Source organism: Carassius gibelio, chromosome A17 (assembly GCF_023724105.1).
Source record: "Carassius gibelio isolate Cgi1373 ecotype wild population from Czech Republic chromosome A17, carGib1.2-hapl.c, whole genome shotgun sequence".
Classification (NCBI taxonomy): Eukaryota; Metazoa; Chordata; class Actinopteri; order Cypriniformes; family Cyprinidae; genus Carassius; species Carassius gibelio.
Window position 1 is genome coordinate 12,896,574 of NC_068387.1, and position 18,012 is coordinate 12,914,585.

The following is an 18,012-nucleotide window of genomic DNA, read 5'->3' on the forward strand; positions in this document are numbered from 1 at the left end:
AGATTGCAACTTGACAATAAATGACATGAAATATGCAGTGTTTTCTAAGAGGAAGCACTTGAGAATCTGAATGATACTTACTGGCTGCTTCAACTAGCTCTGGGTGGAGACAATACGGTATGAGGGGGTCGGGGAGGTCGGCAAAGAAGGCCTTCAGGGCCCCAGCCACGGCATTCACAGCTACATCCATCACTATCAGGTCAACACTGTGGTCTGAGAGAAGAAGGAAAATAGTGTGAGCTTGCATAAGCATCCAGCTCTCTTTGTCAGTGCTGGTAAAGCCACTAAAACACATTTAATGGAATTAAGCAGAATAAAAGGAAAACTATGGAGAAAGGGAAAATAAAGAGGAATGGGAGAGGATGGGGAGGAGAAAGAGAGGCTGTAAGGAGAAATGACAGCTGTCAGACTAGATCTCTCTGCAAAGACACTGAATGAACACAAGAAAGGGGAAAAGCACCCAATTCACAGTATTGTGAGGATGGAGAAGAGAAAAAGAGAGGGAGACTTATGGCTTCGGGCCAGCAGGCAGACTGATGCCTATAGTAGCTCTTTTGGGCAAACCATGGCTCACTGAGTGAATAATCTGAAGATTTTCCACCCACTCATCTCTCAACTCAAAATAAAAATGTATATCTTCTGTAATAGTGAGCAGTATGATAGTATTTACACATGAGAGTGACGGGGAAACAGAAATACTAACTAGTAATAAGGAAATGCATTGCATATTTTTCAAAACAAGGAAGAACCTACGAGTTTTGTGAGTGTTTTTTTTTTTGAGGCTGTTGTTTTTTTAACTCAAGTGTTACATAATGGGCTAAAAGACGCTTTTGAATGGATGCCAGGCTTCATTTGTCATGAATAATCTTATCTTTTGGTTCCTGTCCATCTAGCTACAAATAAAAAGAGAAAGACAAAACCAACAAATGAAGTAAAAGACTGAATTCACTGAAATATCCAAAATAGTCACGGTTATTTAATAGAATACATTTTTCAATTAATTTTTTTAAATAAATAACTACATTGTAATACAGACCATTACGGTGAAATAAATTGTTTGTGTCATGGAATATATTTTAGTCAGACTGCCCACCACTAGCCTGTAACTGCCTCAATATATTGTCAGCGTAGTGAGGATTTAATTCGGAGCTTTAAAATGAGAATATAACAGATCACTTATGTATCACAAGGGGATTTAAGCTAAAAATGTCCCGCATAAGCTAATAACTAATACGAATCACAGCTTGATGGAGGCCTGCAGGCATCACGCCAGTCAGAAGCCACAAATGTCAAGTTTGTTTTTACAGGAATGGTCCATTTACAGTGTGACAGATCAGAATCATGTAATTCAGGGCCTGTTTCCCATCATTCATGCTGAATCACTATGAATCTAAGAGGTGACGAGAAAATCAACCCTTCAAACTAGAGTTTATCAGAGCCTCCTATCCAAATTGTGAACTATCTTCCAACTTGTGTCCTAGCCTGCAAACAAAGCCCAATTTCCCACAGAGCCTACTTAAAATCAGTATGTACCCTGGTCGAATTGTTTCTGAATGTTGTCTTGATCCGTCTTGTTTCCACTCACTCGATAAAGGCCCTCTGTGGTGAGACCTGCAAATTAAGAGCGACACTTCATTAAAATCAATCCCATAAAGGTTATGTGACAAAATCTCAGTGGAACAAAGCAGGAAGTGCTCTAAAAAACAGATAATGCTTGAAGCAGCCATATAAAAGGATGCACAAATGAACAGAAGGTGTCAGTTTTACAGTTTCTTAGTGAACATGAAATGAATACAAACAAAGAAACAGTAGAGGATGAAAATGTAAAGATACAAAAATTAATTCAGGCATTTACATAATTGACAACAATTAAATAAAAGTTTAGTTAATTGTTTGTGGGTATCTTACTCCAGATACTCTTTTAAAATGTATGCTTATTGAGATTATCTGCTGCTTCTTAACTTGAACTGTAGGAAAAATAAACACTATGGTTAGGGTTAGGTTATATGGTTATTTTTATAATTAAGTAATTTACGCATTATAAATAAAACAATTAATTAATTTCACATAGTAAATCATAAAAACAATAGAAAAAGTATTTCTCAAACATAAAATACATTTGATATAAAAAACAATTAGACAAACTAATTTTCCAATGAAAAAAAATTACAATAAATCATAAATAGAATTTAGAATTTTAATTTTACACAGAAAAATAAAATATATATATATATTTTTTTTTATCGTAATTTACTTTAAAATAAATACAGACACAAGGACCTAAAGTACTGAATCAAAATCATTGTGATATTAATATTAAATCCCTATACTATAGTACTATAGTTTGCCAGTTATTTCAAGAAAGAGATCCATCTAAAGACTCAAATATGACTAGCTGTATTTGCACTGTGGTGTTGTTTTTAGTACTTTTGCCGCTTTTCCATCGGAGTACGTAATACGCAGTTTGTTGTTGTGAGGTAAGAAAGCATCTGCCAAACAGTACATGTTTGTGTGACATTCGCAGACATGCTGTCATTACAGAGCAAATCTTCCTCAGAAGACCAAATATTACTGACAGCAGTAAAGTTATAGATCTATAAAGCCTTCCCACATCACAGAACAGCTCTTTTTCTACAGCCTTCGCTCAAATATTTAAAATCATGCACTCAACCCAGTAAACCGGGCCACTCCAGATGGATTAGTGGACATGCGAGCTGATCTCACCGAGAGAAAAAGTAGGCCAAAAATGCAGGTAATGCAGCAGAATTCAACCCACACTTTACCATTCCCTTACAGATAATGCTGCGTGTATCACTTTATTTTCATTACGTCTTATCTACTGAAGGCGATTTATCAAGCTAAAGATAGCTCTGTGAAGCCGTGACCTTGTGCAGCTCCGCAGTGCTGATGCAAAACACAGGGCCCCCACAGTCACTTCCAAAGCCTTGTGGGCTGCTAACTGCTACAAAGTAAAAACTGCTGTGCATTCTTGAAATGCTCGCACATGTCAGAGCCGGTCCCTCCTCCAGAGCGTGGGAGGCTACACAGAGGAGCCGGCTTAACTCACCGCCATGTTCACGGAAATATTGGTTGACCAATGTGGGCGGTTTATTACTTCTTGGGTAAATCACCTGTTTCCCTACAAATGGGTCAAAAGAATTCAAGCATGATGGGTGTACGATATAACGATTATTGATCATGGACGATTAAAATCTCCACAATCTTAATATCGTGCTACAGCACACATTCTATCGGTTGCGTTTCCAGTGCAATAAACATTCACACCGAATGCTGATTCAGTGGTAGAGTTACACTCACAGGACACTGCACTTCACAATCACAAAAGTAGATTATTTGCATGTGCTTTAAAGTCTTGCCAGTTAAACATTTGATTCGTATGGTGATCTGACAAGCCCCGATCCAGCAGAAAGTGGCAGTAATGGAGCGATACTGATACTGAATATCGAATCAGTGCACCCCTAGCATTTACGACACAGAGCCGTAGTTCACAGACAAGCTACGCAAACAGCTTTCATAATCACAGAATGATTTCTGTGATTTATAACTATTTTGCGTAGCTTGTAAGTGAACTACGGCTTTCTGAATCTGCATCTGAAAGAATGTGCTGGAGATTTACTGCTAATCACAGAACCTGCTTTACTTACAAGATCCATATGATAAAATCACATTCAATTAATCGTGCAACCCTAAAAAAATAATTTGGCGCCTAATTCTTGTAGGAGCCAATGGCTCCTTAATTTAATTTTTTGTCTGGAGCCCTGCCTTTAAGCTCAGAGTTTCCGAGTTTGGGGTCAAAGAGAAATTAAGTCAGACACAATGGATGCAGTTTTTGATTAATAGTACATTTGTTGTTTTTTTGTTTTTCTAAATTGTAATTTACAAAATACCAGTTTTGTACAATTACAACAGAATAACAATTAAATTTACTGCCCCTTAAAAAATAGAATAAAAACATTACGCAACACACCCAATGTTACATTTTTTTTAGTTTTATGGTGAAAAGGTGCATTGAGATCTGACTTCGTAATTATGACTTCACCATACATAAATACATAAATAATAAAAACTTCCCAAGAGGACTCTAACGCACCAATAACCTTGGTGTCCAACAGCTGGCAGCCATTAAAGTAAAATCAGTCAGCACATGGATTTCAGACATGGTAATCTTTAGGTCAAATGCTGTGAGGAAAATCAATGTCAAAAGTGTTGTAAAGAAAAAAAACAGTAACAGGAATCCAGACTAAGGGAAGTGATCTTAATTTTGATGCATGTCTATTGTCCCCTCTATGCCCTTCCCATCCACCACTGGACTTTATCTGCACCTCCTCATCAGCAGATTAGCATCTCGCTCAACCTCAGAGGCAACAAAAGGCCACCATTATACAAGAAATCACAGGCATTGCCGTAGCACAGAAAATGTTAAAATAGAGCCCATATGCAACAACAGACTATAAATCAAATCAGGTTCTCATATCAAATCCCAGAAATCACAATAGAACACAGATTTCTCAGTAAAGCTTAAGTACTTCTCTTTTAACAGAGGTCATTTTGAATTTGGTTTGAAATGATGCCAGCTGACATACACAAAAAGTCAGCATAGTAATGAAAACCTTTACGCAACAGGAAGTGGAGAATATCACACAAAAATTGCACTTCACACAGATTCTGGATGTCTGATGCTTCATTAGAGGAACTAAAATGGTTCATAGTAAAAAGCAGAAGGAAGTCATTCATTGTCAGTGAGTGTTGGTGATTTCAAAGGGACATAAGCAAAAGTGAACATTAGTGACCAGCTAGCATGTCCAGACACTCAACAAGGTTAAATCCAGTTTAAACTTTATGCAAATTAGAAATTTTACAATGCAATTACTACCACTAGAGTGCAACAGTGCCTACTGTGAAAATCTTTTTCCCATTCATTTTCTCCATGGGAATTTTTAAACAAATCAACATTGACAAGTTCTAAGCCTTAAACCAAAAAGGAACAAAGGTACAAGACCATGACACACTGCATATGATGTAATAAATAAAAGTTTAAAAAAAGCATACAGTTGTTTTACATTATACCATTTTTTTTTGTTTATAAGTTTAAAATACAATATTAAAGTTTAAATCGTGAACTAGATAAAAATAAACTTTACTATACTAAATGTAATACATGTGGGGTCTTGTAACATTGTTCAATTTGTCGCAGCTGAATTTTCAGCATCATCACTCCATTCTAAAATGCTGATTTGATGCTTTAGAAACATCTATTACCATCAGTGTTGAAAACTGCTTAATATTTGTGTGGTACTGTGAAGTTCAGCAGTGAACATTTCAACAGCTTTCATTTGAAATAGAATTTTATATCTGCAAAGTCTTTGCAGCCACATTGGATCAATCAATATAAACTTGATGAATAAAAAAAAAAAAAAGATTAATTTCCTCTCATATTGATCCTCAACCCTAACTGTAAGCGGTTCAGAAAATGAATTGTAGAGAAACATCAACTGAAGTCTTTTGCCATGAATCTTATTTCTATGGCAACAGCATCTTCTTTCATTGGTGGATCCGAGTGTTGCAGGATTGTGGGTTGCACAGTTCTTTACTACTACACAATGACTTTTATGAAGGTTAATTTATTTGTGTTTTCTACAGAAGCGACTGTTTCACTCTATAGGAATGAAGGCTGTGGGGGCCCACATTAGTTTTGGGTGATATTCTCCATAGTCCTATCGTCAGTCTGCGATATCATCGAAACATGATCCTATCCTCCATCTAGCCCACATCATCCATCTATGTGAGATACTGTAGTTGAGTGTAACAAAGATGGAAGGTTAATGTGTTACAGTGAGTAATTTCACTGTTCATTATGATTTTCCCCTAACCACACAGAGAGATATAATAAAAACTTTACGAATGGAAAACCATGTCAGTAATGACCACCTGAGTGAGCTGACCATCATTCATCTTGTTCATCATATGATTCACTAATGCAATTTATATAACGTCACCTGCATAACATTTATTTTCAGCAGCAAGAAAACAGATTTCTTGTCAATATACAGTAACAACTCACATCTACTGGTAATATGCCTCATTGGTTATCACAGTCAGAAACAGCAGTGTGACCCGGACTCTGGAGCATAATGGCAAATGTCATGCTTTGTATTCCCATGTCACCACGATGTCTTGAAGGGGTTGTACATAATAAAAGGGCAGAGTTCAGGGTTACAGCTTCAGTAAATGCTACAGCGCATGTCTGTGTGAAATCAATGCTCTTGCTTCAGAACTGCAACCTTTTCACCGAGCTTCCTTTACAATGCTGTCATCAAATGCTTTCTGAAAAAGGTGTGCCTGCACAGGAACGCACCAGGGATGGGCTGCTATTAAAAGATTCATACCTACAGAGGCCTGTGTAAACAACAAACTACACTGCTTTGATCCATTTTATATGCCTCACTTTTTCGTGTTTTGTATCTTATCTGCTTATTCAGAAACGTTTGAGGACATCAAAAATGTTTTGAGATGTTTTAGTGGTCAACCGATATTTTTTTGATGGAAAGCAGGGGGGCCGATAGCCAATATAAAGTGTATATCGTTTTTAAAAAAATGTTAATTAATATTAAAGAAATTTGAAATCAATTGACAATGGATTAAAAAATGAATGTGTAAAATAAACACTTATTCTTTAGATGACAAAGTATTTTTCACAAATAAATATTTAATAAAAATACAATTAAAAAGGAAGTAAACGCTGTCACCAACAGGGCACTCAGTATTCTATGAAGTTTGAGTTAATTGGGAATCATATTTTTCAAATAAAGCCAGGGTAACACTCATTTTACATACAGCACACAGAGAAAATGACATGAATATGACAGTGGGCAAATGCATAAAGTGTAGCATAATTTGAAAATGAGTTTAAAGCATTCAATTCACATGGACAAACCATCACACAGAGAGCACGCAATCATGCTGGATAAAAATGTACACTTCACAGGATCTCACAGCTGGATTTGACTAATATATATATATACATATATAAAAAAAAAAGTATATATATATATATATAGTCTTTTTATAAAATATATTTAATGGGTATTGTACATGTAACTAAAGGATCCCACAAGCACCCCCACCCTTTACTCGTACTGCACAAAAATTGGTTCAATAACGTTGAATGTTACAGGGACTGATTACTGCAAATGCAGATCCCACTGTGTTCTGGTCAAATAATTTGTATTTATTTATTGCTAAGGTTTGTATATGGTGGTGTGTTCTTACAACATACAGAACTACCAAATTCTGCTATAAGTTTGATTGCATCATATAATATAATTGCTGTTAAGTGTTCATCTGTTTGATTACGTCTTTAATTGGTTTTTCCTTACATTTTTGCCATATGTACATAAACTGACAGTCACCACTGATAAGCGACTACTAAATATTGTGGAAACTTGTGGAAAGTTGCTTTGCAATGATTTGTATTGTAAAAAGCGCTATACAAATAAACTTGAATTGTTCTTAATGACAGCTTTCCAAAAAATATATCCTATTCCTAAAATAAGAAATATCCCAATATATCGCCTTGCTGACACTATTGCAATGTATCGCAACATATCGTATCGCAACCCCTGTGTCGTGTTTCATATCGTATCGTCAGATTCTTGGCAATATAAAGCCCTATTTGTGATATGAAATGTTCATTAGTCATCCAAAGATTTAAAATGCATAGATTAAACCCTAAACTACACAACAATATTTAAAATAATATTAATTACTGTGCCATTTGCTTAGCCACATAACAAATTAAGATTGTAATGGAATCAATTATACACTTTCCGGAGGAGCACCATTTGTATTGATACTCATATAAACCATTCTCAATCAGTCACTAATAAGGTTCATTATAATGCTGGTTAGGATGATTTCTATGTAGATAGTTGGGAGCAAAGCAGCTCAAGAAGGAACACGGCTACTGTGCAAGGAATTGGGAGTGATTTCCGATCCATCTTTCCAGTATGAGAGAGCACCCATAACCATTCAAAATCAAGAAAAATGATTACATGGAAGATCATGTGCATCTGGTGCTAAACCATTATACAAAATCACTTGACACCATCTGCTTAATTATTCTGCCATAACACCCACCCCCATGGTGGAGTTCAAGACCAAATATCAGGGTCCACAAATAGACATGGAGGGAAAGTGCTTTTCTAAACCAACCTCCATCCATCAGTGCAGACGCCTGGTGAGGAAATGCTCCCTGAGATACAGTATGATTGTGTTAGCGGGGGGCAAACGTGAGTTTCGAGGCTATTGCCTCAGCATTCCACCAACACATGATAATAAATCAGTAGATGGGGACGCGCCACTCACATGCTCATTCCACAGGAAACCGGTTTAAAAATATACCAACCTTTATTAACCTTATTTCTCACAGGATTTCAATATACTTAATGAGGTTTAGGAAATAAACTCAGGTCAGGGTTCATCCAGCAACGAGAGACGTGAAGCCTCAAAATGCCAACATCAGTGTCACTTAGTCAATCTGCAAACAAAAGCCAAAAATCTAACTTTGCAGAATGTAGAAGCGGGCAGAATCCAAGTCGAGCCATCAATTTCCACACTACTGTAAAAATAATTGCCCTTCCCTACAGCTTTTGGTGCCTATGAATCAAAGCGGCAGATGTGAATGAAAATATCAAAGCATATCAGCTCTCCTTTTATTGATTTCCAAATCAATGCAAGAAAAAAACGTGTTGACAATGCCTCTTTTGTTAATGGGACAATTCACCCAAAAATGCATATTCTGTCATCATTTACTCACCCTCATGTCGTTCCAAACCTTTATTTGTCTACTGATCTCCAGTTTTGACAAACAAGCCGGCTGCTATTTTCCATTCAATAACATAGAGCAGAGTCTCAAGTTTCAGAATGCACACGAAATCACCATAAACCAAAGTGATGGTTCTTTTTAAGTGGCTAACAATTACTGTTTTTTTGACAGCAATGCCAATATCTTGGAAAGCAGTGGGACCTATAGCCGATATATATATAAGAAATTTTTAATCATTTGCATTGGATTAAAAAAATAAATGTCTAAAATTTACATAACATACATAACAAATCTCAGTAACCAAAGAACAGGGCACTCAGTATTCTGGTAAGTTTGTGTGCATTGGAAATCATATTTTTTAAATAAAGCCAAGGTAACACTCATTTTAAGGGTTAGTTCACCCAAAAATCTAAATTATGTCATTAACAACTTACCCTCATGTCGTTCCAAACCCGTGAGACCTCTTTTTATCTTCGGAACACAGTTTAATGTTCCGAAGATGGTCTCACGGGTTTGGAACGACATGAGGGTGAGTTATTAGTGACATAATTTTGATTTTTGGGTGAACTATCCCTTTAACATTCAGCACACAGAGAAAATGACATGAATATGACAGTGGGCAAAGGCATAAAGTGCAGCATAATTTAAAATCACCAGTTTAACCCTCTGGGGACGGATTGGGCGGTACCGCCCAAAATGGCATACTTTTACAAATGTGTAGTTATCTCAAAAACTATTAATGCTAGAGAGATGCGGTTTTTTTTGCCGTCTTCCTCAGATTCCGCTGAAAACAGCGGTGTTCAGTTTGTATATTAAACACTTCCCTTATTGCGCAATACCACTGCGTAAACAGGCCAATGAAAACGATTGTGTTAGGCAGATTCAACACGCAACAGCCAATGGAAAAATTGCTGCTGGGAGGAGTCTTTTTCTAACCCAATCAGAGGAAGGTTATGTCTTCTAGCCTTTCAGAGGACTGTGTAGCTCTGCTGTAGCCTTGTAAAAGCTGGCTGGACTATAGTAAAAGACATGTAATCAATAAGCATTCAGAGAATCAGCATCAGGGTGGAGAAAGCAGAAAGCGATCGGAGTATTAGCGAGCACAAAGAGCTAAATTCGAGCAATCGGAGAATCAGCATCACGTGGAGAAAGCAGAAAGCGATCGGAGTGTTAGCGAGCACAAAGAGATAAATTCGAGAGAGATACAGCATTATTACAGAATTGTTTTATCAAAATGGCAAGCAGTAAAAGATTTACGGCAGAACAAGCTCTGGAACAATTACTGGAAAGGCCTGGAGAGGCCTTTCTTTGCTCACTGGCATGCCTAGGACTGTTTTAAAAAAAATTAATTATTTAATTGTTCTTTACACATTTGATTATACAATAACACATTTCTGTCAAGCAAAGAGTTTGAAAAAATATATTTTCTTTGTTCAAAAACTGTTTTGTGTGTTGTCTATATTGTGTGTTTTTCAGTAATAAATGACAAAAATCTAATTTTCGTTTTTGAAATTCTCTAGATTATTGTAAAATTTTTCACTCATACTTCCTTTATATAAACATATTGCATGCATGCTTATGGTAGCTTAGGGTCTTCTGAATCCATAGATACCAAACACAGGGTGTTCCATCTCCTTTACATATGATTTATAAGCCCAAATGTAAAAATAGAGAAAACAGACCAAAAAGGGCTTAGTTCCAAAAATAAAAAAAACGCCTAGGACTGTTTGTAAATAAAGTTCATTATTTAATTGTTCTTTACACATTTGATTGAACATTAACCCATTGCTGTCAAGCAAAGAGTTTGAAAAATATATTTTTGGGTCAAAAACTTTTAACTATTGTTGTGTGAGGTAGGATTTTCAGTAATAAATGACAAAAATCTAATTTTCGTCTTTGAAATTCTCTAGTTTATTGTACAATTATTCACTCATACTTCCTTTATAGACATATTGCAAGCATGCTTATGGTAGCTTAGGGTCTTCTGAATCCATTGATACCAAATACATGGTGGTCCATCCTCATTACATATAGTTTATAAGCCGAAATGTAAAAATAGAGAAAACGGACCAAAAAGGGCTTAGTCCCCTAAGGGTTAAAGCACTCAATTCACACGGACCGACCGTCACAAAGAGAACACACGATCGTGCTTTGCAAAGTTTGCAAGGTTTATGAAATGTAATGTCCATTAGCCATTCAAAGATTAGTCTAAATTATATAGATGCGTATTTGCTTAATGCTGACAGCAAACAAGAAAGTATTGTTGACTTTTCTATTACTTATAATATAAAAGCAATCGTTAACATACTTTTTGTAAATTAATTCCTTTGTTTAACCCTTCTATCCGATTATTAGTCAGACTTCTATCCGTATTAGAACTGTTAACGCCGACAGTAAACAAGAGAGAGAAAGTGTGAGCATGGTGCGCGCTCAGGCGCTGCCACTCTCAGCAAAGTCAAAAGAAGTCACCTCGAAAACATCAGCCAGGCAGAAAAACTTAACGGCCAATGTCAATATTTGATAAAATGCCAAAAGTCTGCCGATATATCGGCCATGGCAATATATCGTTCTGCCACTAGTTATGTTTAATGTGTTCACTGTAAGCAATAAGCACTTCATATCCTAGTGCACTACATACGTTTTCTGAAGCCAGACCGAAAATAGTCGTTATCAACTGAAAATGTTGATATTGGTTCCAGTTTTCCTTGGTTCTTTTCATAAGTTGTGATGTATGATTCATGAATAATTCATTGTGCTGAATCAGATCTATTCAATCAATCGGTTGATCCTAGGGATGTCACTTTTGAGAAGAAAAAATTATATATATATATATATATATATATATATATATATATATATATATATATATATATATATATATATATATATATATATATATATATATATATATATATATATATAAATAAATTATCTGCACATTCTTTAAAAAAAGATTAACAAAGAAAGTCATAGATGCGGAAATACAAGAAAGCAAGTAAATATTGACAGACTATCATTTTTGGGTGAACTCCGTTAAAGTAAATGTTCCTGTTGCTCAGTGATAGAGCAATGCGTTAGCAGTTCAAAAGGTTGTGGGTTCGATTCCCAGGGAACACACATACTGGTTAAAAAATGTATGGCCTAAATGCACTGTAAGTCGCTTTGGATAAAAGCCTCTGCTAAATGCATAAATGTAATTGCAGACACAATCTGCAGAAAATGCAAAATGGGGACGGACAATTATGTTAAAAGAAATCCCTATAAGCTCTGCTATTCTTTTAGGTCAAGCAGTGGCATGTAAGGTCCTCAGCTTATACTTTTGACATATTCGCGTAGATGTCTAGATTCCAGTCAAACAACTGTCTGAAAGTGGTTGAAAATTAAGCCCTGACATATTTAGTCATGCTGCGTTGACAGCTGCATGACTGGCATAAGTGCTTTTAAAATAAAATAAGTCCAATCTAAGTTGTGAGCACAGCAAGTTGGCTGTTATCAAAGAGGGGTGGGTTTGCGTGTGTTTAGCCCCATGAGAAATTCATGGCAGTTGAGAGGATTTAGCAGAGCCGAGTGGCCTTATCTTCTGCCTGCAGCTAAAGGCATCCCCTCACACAGTCCTAAGAACTATGTGCCATTGATTTAACTCAGAATATCTGCTCACAGCAAAGAGGCAAGTGGCACAGGTGCGCAGTGTGCTGATGGACTTACATTTAGATATGATGAAAATAAGCTAGCTGCTTGTGGAACAAATGCAAGAAGCCAGAATAAAAACAAAACCACAAAAAAAAAAAAAAAAAACCTTTTATTCAGGGTGAATTATCATCAAGAGCTCATTGTGAGGCCACTGCATTGAGTCTGTACTTAAAGCAGTAATGCATGCGTAATGTGTCGGCAAATGAGCTGTGGTCAGCTCGACCGTGGACTGACCAGCATACCCAGGACATCTGTCCTTCAGCAAACAGTGATGGCATCATTCGCTCCAGCTCATCTCTAATTCATCATGAACAGATGGGATATGCTTAAAAATAGTCTTTTTTTTAATCTGCAAACTACTGAAATTGCGTAAAGAGCACAGGACAGATAGCATGCACTTTTGGGAGTAGGTGTGTTTCCCGAAAAACCAAAGTGATGGTTATTTTTAATAGTTATGTTCACTGTAAATTGCAGTACTGCTACATTCATACTTCAAAATCTGAACCAGATAGTGTTTTTCAGCATTTTTGTTGAGTTAACTTTGACAATGAATCAACAGACTACAACACTATACTGTTTACTATGTTTTAAATTCAGTGTGTAAAACAGCACACAATGAAACTATTGAACTTTTTAAATAGTAGCATGGTATAAGTCACATGATCTTGGTTTACTTCAATAAAGCTGCATTTACACTGCATGTCTTAATGCACAGATCAGATCATTTGACCATATCCAATTTTTTGTCCCATCTGTTAACTTTCAATTTAGACATGACTGGTATCTGATATCTGTTTACATAATTCCCACCCAAAATGACTGTGAGTGATCGCACATGGTAGATCCTCTGGTTTTGATTGGCCGTGCAATTAAAATTATTTATATTATTCACGTTGAGTGACCATTTGGCTATTATTTGCCAGCATGGACAATGGCTGTCATGGATGTTTTGTTGCTCAAAGATTAAATTAATTTGAATGAATTAACCAGAGAGAGAGAGAGAGAAAAGAGAGAGAGAGAGTGTGAAGCTTGCAAACAAGTGAAAGTTATCACCTCATTGATCAGGAATATAATGTAGCTTTTAGTAGCGAAGCTGTTGTATTAATAAAATTCACGGGCCATAGGTTGAAAACCAGCTGCATTTTCTGCAGTTTAGGGCAACTAGCTCCCTCCTTTTTGCCCATTTCTGATTGTCCGGGAGAGTTGTGCAGTGATGCACTGCCAAGATAGTGACAGACCTTTCTGCCCACTTTTGGTTTCAAAACTCTCTTCAGAAACTTATGGGTGAAGTCACGGACACTACATCCATGTTTTTATACAGTCTATGGTTTACACGCGTGCATCAAATTCTGTCAGATGAGGGCAAAAAAATTGCTTTTTTTCTGCCAGTGTAAATGCAGCCTAAGTGCCATTAAGTTATCTTGTGTTTGGTTCACTTTTGTGCAAAAACAAAAACAAAAAGCAGAGCAAAGCAAAAACCTTTAAGCAGTTTCCAATTAGATGTTTTAAACCAGCATGGTGAAGTGAGCATGGACAGTAGCCCAACAGACGACCCTTGGGCACCCTGGGAGCTTAAAAAGTTATCAAAGTTCTGCTTGTAAATTCTTCAAGTACATAAGCTTCATTCTAGCTTTCTGACAAACTCCCAGAGCTTATGGCATCATCGCCCTCCCCTTCATTACATTTTCTAAGCCACTTCCTGAGTCTAGATGCACTGGCTGATGTGTGGCGACAGCCTGTCAAAGCCAAGCGTTTCTGACATCCTCTCCCCTCAAGCACGACAAGCAGTAGCAGGCCAAGGGGAATAACAGGACTTTGCATTACTGGACACTTATTACAAAGCATTCGCCAGAGACCTTGATGTGTCAAAGGAGGAAAAAGCCGGAGTCATCAAAACGTCCTGCAAGCCTCCAGCAAGGTGCATGTCTAGAGTGGGCAAAGCAACAGTCTTTATTATCAAAAAAAATATTTGATATTTAAAACTTGAATATTCTGTAGTTACATTCTGTACTAAGTTTTTTTACAGTGTCAAATGAATAAAAAAAAAACTATTTAAATTGCATTATTAAATCATAAATTAAATGATTTCTTTGGTGATTTTTAAGAAACAATATCTGAAATAACTATACTAAAGTACCGTTGTAGCTAAATCTAAGATTGAGCTACTTTCTCATTTAAAATACAATGCATTATGTTGAGACCTGCAAACCGCAGAAATAGGCCATGACAATTATTCCCTACCGAGTTAAGTAATCCCTATGGCTGCACTGTATTGAAAAGCAGGGCTAAAGGGCTAAAGACTCATGAAAAGGCTGACTTCTGCTTTTTCACCGTAAAAGAGTCACTTTAAAAAGTGCATCATTGCATCAGCATCCTTGGAAATGCACAGCATCTTGCTTCTGTGACCTGTTCGCCAATGCGGATGCCCTGAAAAGCTGAGATGTACAAAGATTGCAGCCAAAGACCTAGCCTAAAACCTATAGCTGCATGTTGGCTGTCTAATTAGACAGCTCGCTGGGTTTTAAAGCACAGCCATAGACACATGCAGGCTATGGAAGCATATGGGTAGCATTATTCAATTTGGGATGTAATATGCAAAATGACAATGCAATATGTAAAATGGCAATGCATTTCTGTATTTACATGTACATTTTCCAATACATTTGTGCAATGTTTGGTGCAAAATGAAAATGAAAATTAAATTACATAATTTTCATTTGCCATTTACTACACCAGTTTTAAAATGTAAAATGAATATTAATTTTAACGCTTTATAAGTTGCAAAATTAAAATGAAAATGTATTACAGAAATGATTAGATATGTTTAACATGTTAAAGAAAAAACTGTGGCAAAATGATCATTTAAATGCTATTTTTCTTAATTGCATTAACACTCACAGTCAAGACACTTACGATTGCATTTTCATTCGGTGTCACGCAATGAATGTAGCAAAACTCAATGTGCACATTGAAAATGCATTCCGAGCCGATCACGTGTCCCCGCCCTCGCGCCACGTCAATCATTGTGTGAACAAGGCGGGGCTTACAGAAGGTCAGAGACTCAAGTCTCAAGAAGAGGATTCAATCAAATGAGACAACATGGACAAGACAGTTGGTCCGTGTATGTTTTGATCATTTCGGTTTATGGCTTCAATATTTCATTCGGACTTGTGGGCGGAGCTGAAACGCTGCTTTCATCTGATTGGTCGAATCGGAGCGGTTTTCATCTGACAGCCTTCAGCTCGGTCTTGTCATTCTTTCAGGCAAAATAAGAGTCAGTGCGAGTGAAGCACTGAAATGTCTGAAACTACACTCACTGTTAATTAGCATAATATTTGAATCAGATGTAGCTGGGCACATAATTCGTGCTGCTGAGACCTGCAAATTATTTCTAGGTTGTAGTATTGTATGAATATTGTCCCACTGATAAATACAGTGCAAATAGTTCTGTCCCTTTGGATAACAGTGAAGTGGAAATTAAAATCAATAATAGACTGAACAGTTCCATGTCTGTAACATTTACCACTCTCATCTTTTAAGTCATAAGGCACTAGGTATGTGTGTGTGTGTGACATTAATAAATAATTGTAAAAATTAATATAGTTACATTTCTAAATAAAAATAGTAAAATTAGCTCTATGCTGCTCAGTGCTCCTGTAGCCTACCCCAGAGCGCCCTCTCGCGGCTGTAGACGGTAATGTTTTCTCTTGGTCTTGAATAAATGTGACATATAGTCCAGTGCGACTTATATATGTTTTTTTCCTCGTCATGACGTATTTTTGGACTGATGCAACTTATACCGAAAAATACAGTTAACATTATTATTATTATTTATTATGAGAGTAATTGACACAGACTAGAACTTTAATGTTTCACCCAATTCAGCTCATATCTTTAGACTCGTCCGACTCGTGTTGCTTGTATAACCGGCCAGACTTACCTTCCCAAAAAATCCTATTTAATTTTATTTCATAAATTTAACTATAGGCTATTTATTTCCACTTTACTGTTATCCAAAGGGACAGAACTATTTGCACTGTTTTTATCAGTGGGACAATATTCATACAATACTACAACCTATAAATAATTTGCAGGTCTCAGCAGCACGAATTATGTGCCCAGCTACATCTGATTCAAATATTATGCTAATTAACAGTGAGTGTAGTTTCAGACATTTCAGTGCTTCACTCGCACTGACTCTTATTTTGCCTGAAAGAATGACAAGACCGAGCTGAAGGCTGTCAGATGAAAACCGCTCCGATTCGACCAATCAGATGAAAGCAGCGTTTCAGCTCCGCCCACAAGTCCGAATGAAATATTGAAGCCATAAACCGAAATGATCAAAACATACACGGACCAACTGTCTTGTCCATGTTGTCTCATTTGATTGAATCCTCTTCTTGAGACTTGAGTCTCTGACCTTCTGTAAGCCCCGCCTTGTTCACACAATGATTGACGTGGCGCGAGGGCGGGGACACGTGATCGGCTCGGAATGCATTTTCAATGTGCACATTGAGTTTTGCTACATTCATTGCGGGACACCGAATGAAAATGCAATCGTAAGTGTCTTGACTGTGAGTGTTAATGCAATTAAGAAAAATAGCATTTAAATGATCATTTTGCCACAGTTTTTGCTTTAACATGTTAGACATATCTAATCATTTCTGTAATACATTTTCATTTTAATTTTGCAACTTATAGAGCGTTAAAATTAATATTCATTTTACATATTAAAACTGGTGTAATAAATGGCAAATGAAAATTATGTAATTTAATTTTCATTTTCATTTTGCACCAAACGTTGCACAAATGTATTGGAAAATGTAAATGGAAATACAGAAATGCATTGCCATTTTACATATTGCATTGTCATTTTGCATATTACATCCCAAATTGAATAATGCTACCCATATGCTTCCATAGCAGGCTGCAATCTACTACTAATTTCTGACTCCAGAAATACAAGGTGATGCATGTGTGAAAGGCATTTTTTGTTCTGCTATTCAAACCGCAGTACTGACAAATTCAGTGATGATCTGTCATACAATAAAAAACTGCAGTATATAGTATCATGATAATTAAATAAACTAAAACATAGACCTTGAGAGGAAACGTCAACAAGCTGTAAACAATCTTGTCACCATCCCATGTCATAATCCATCAAGAGTTCTTTGAAAAACAATCCAACATTGCATAACAGAGATTTTCTGTAAAGATACGTATGACCCTTTCAACCTAGCGCTGTTGCGATCATGAAATCCAAGTCAGCTGATTAATTGTTGTGTTAAAAACTCTCGCTTAACACTACGCCTTTTTCTTCATTCATCAAGCAGTTCCGCACGTCTGGCTAACAACTGGAGGCTATTCGTGCTTATGCAGGACATTTTCTACTAATCTAATACCCAGTCTGCCAAAGCTGAAACCATTCAGCTATGAGCTTCTCTGGTACATATCTTATTTCACACTTGGTAGCATCC

At 36.6% G+C, this 18,012-nt stretch overlaps 1 protein-coding gene across 2 annotated transcripts in view; it reads right to left on the reverse strand.

The window, feature by feature from the left end:
* Window positions 1–18,012, reverse strand: part of LOC128031505 (rho GTPase-activating protein 5) — a 31,842-nt gene that overhangs the window by 3,714 nt on the left and 10,116 nt on the right. For both annotated transcript variants that reach the window (XM_052619803.1, XM_052619804.1), the window contains exons 4-5: window positions 1,534–1,611; window positions 82–213 (exon numbers count right to left, since the gene is read on the reverse strand). In XM_052619803.1, coding sequence (XP_052475763.1) covers window positions 82–213; window positions 1,534–1,611 — 210 coding nt within the window. The remainder of the gene's footprint in view (window positions 1–81; window positions 214–1,533; window positions 1,612–18,012) is intronic.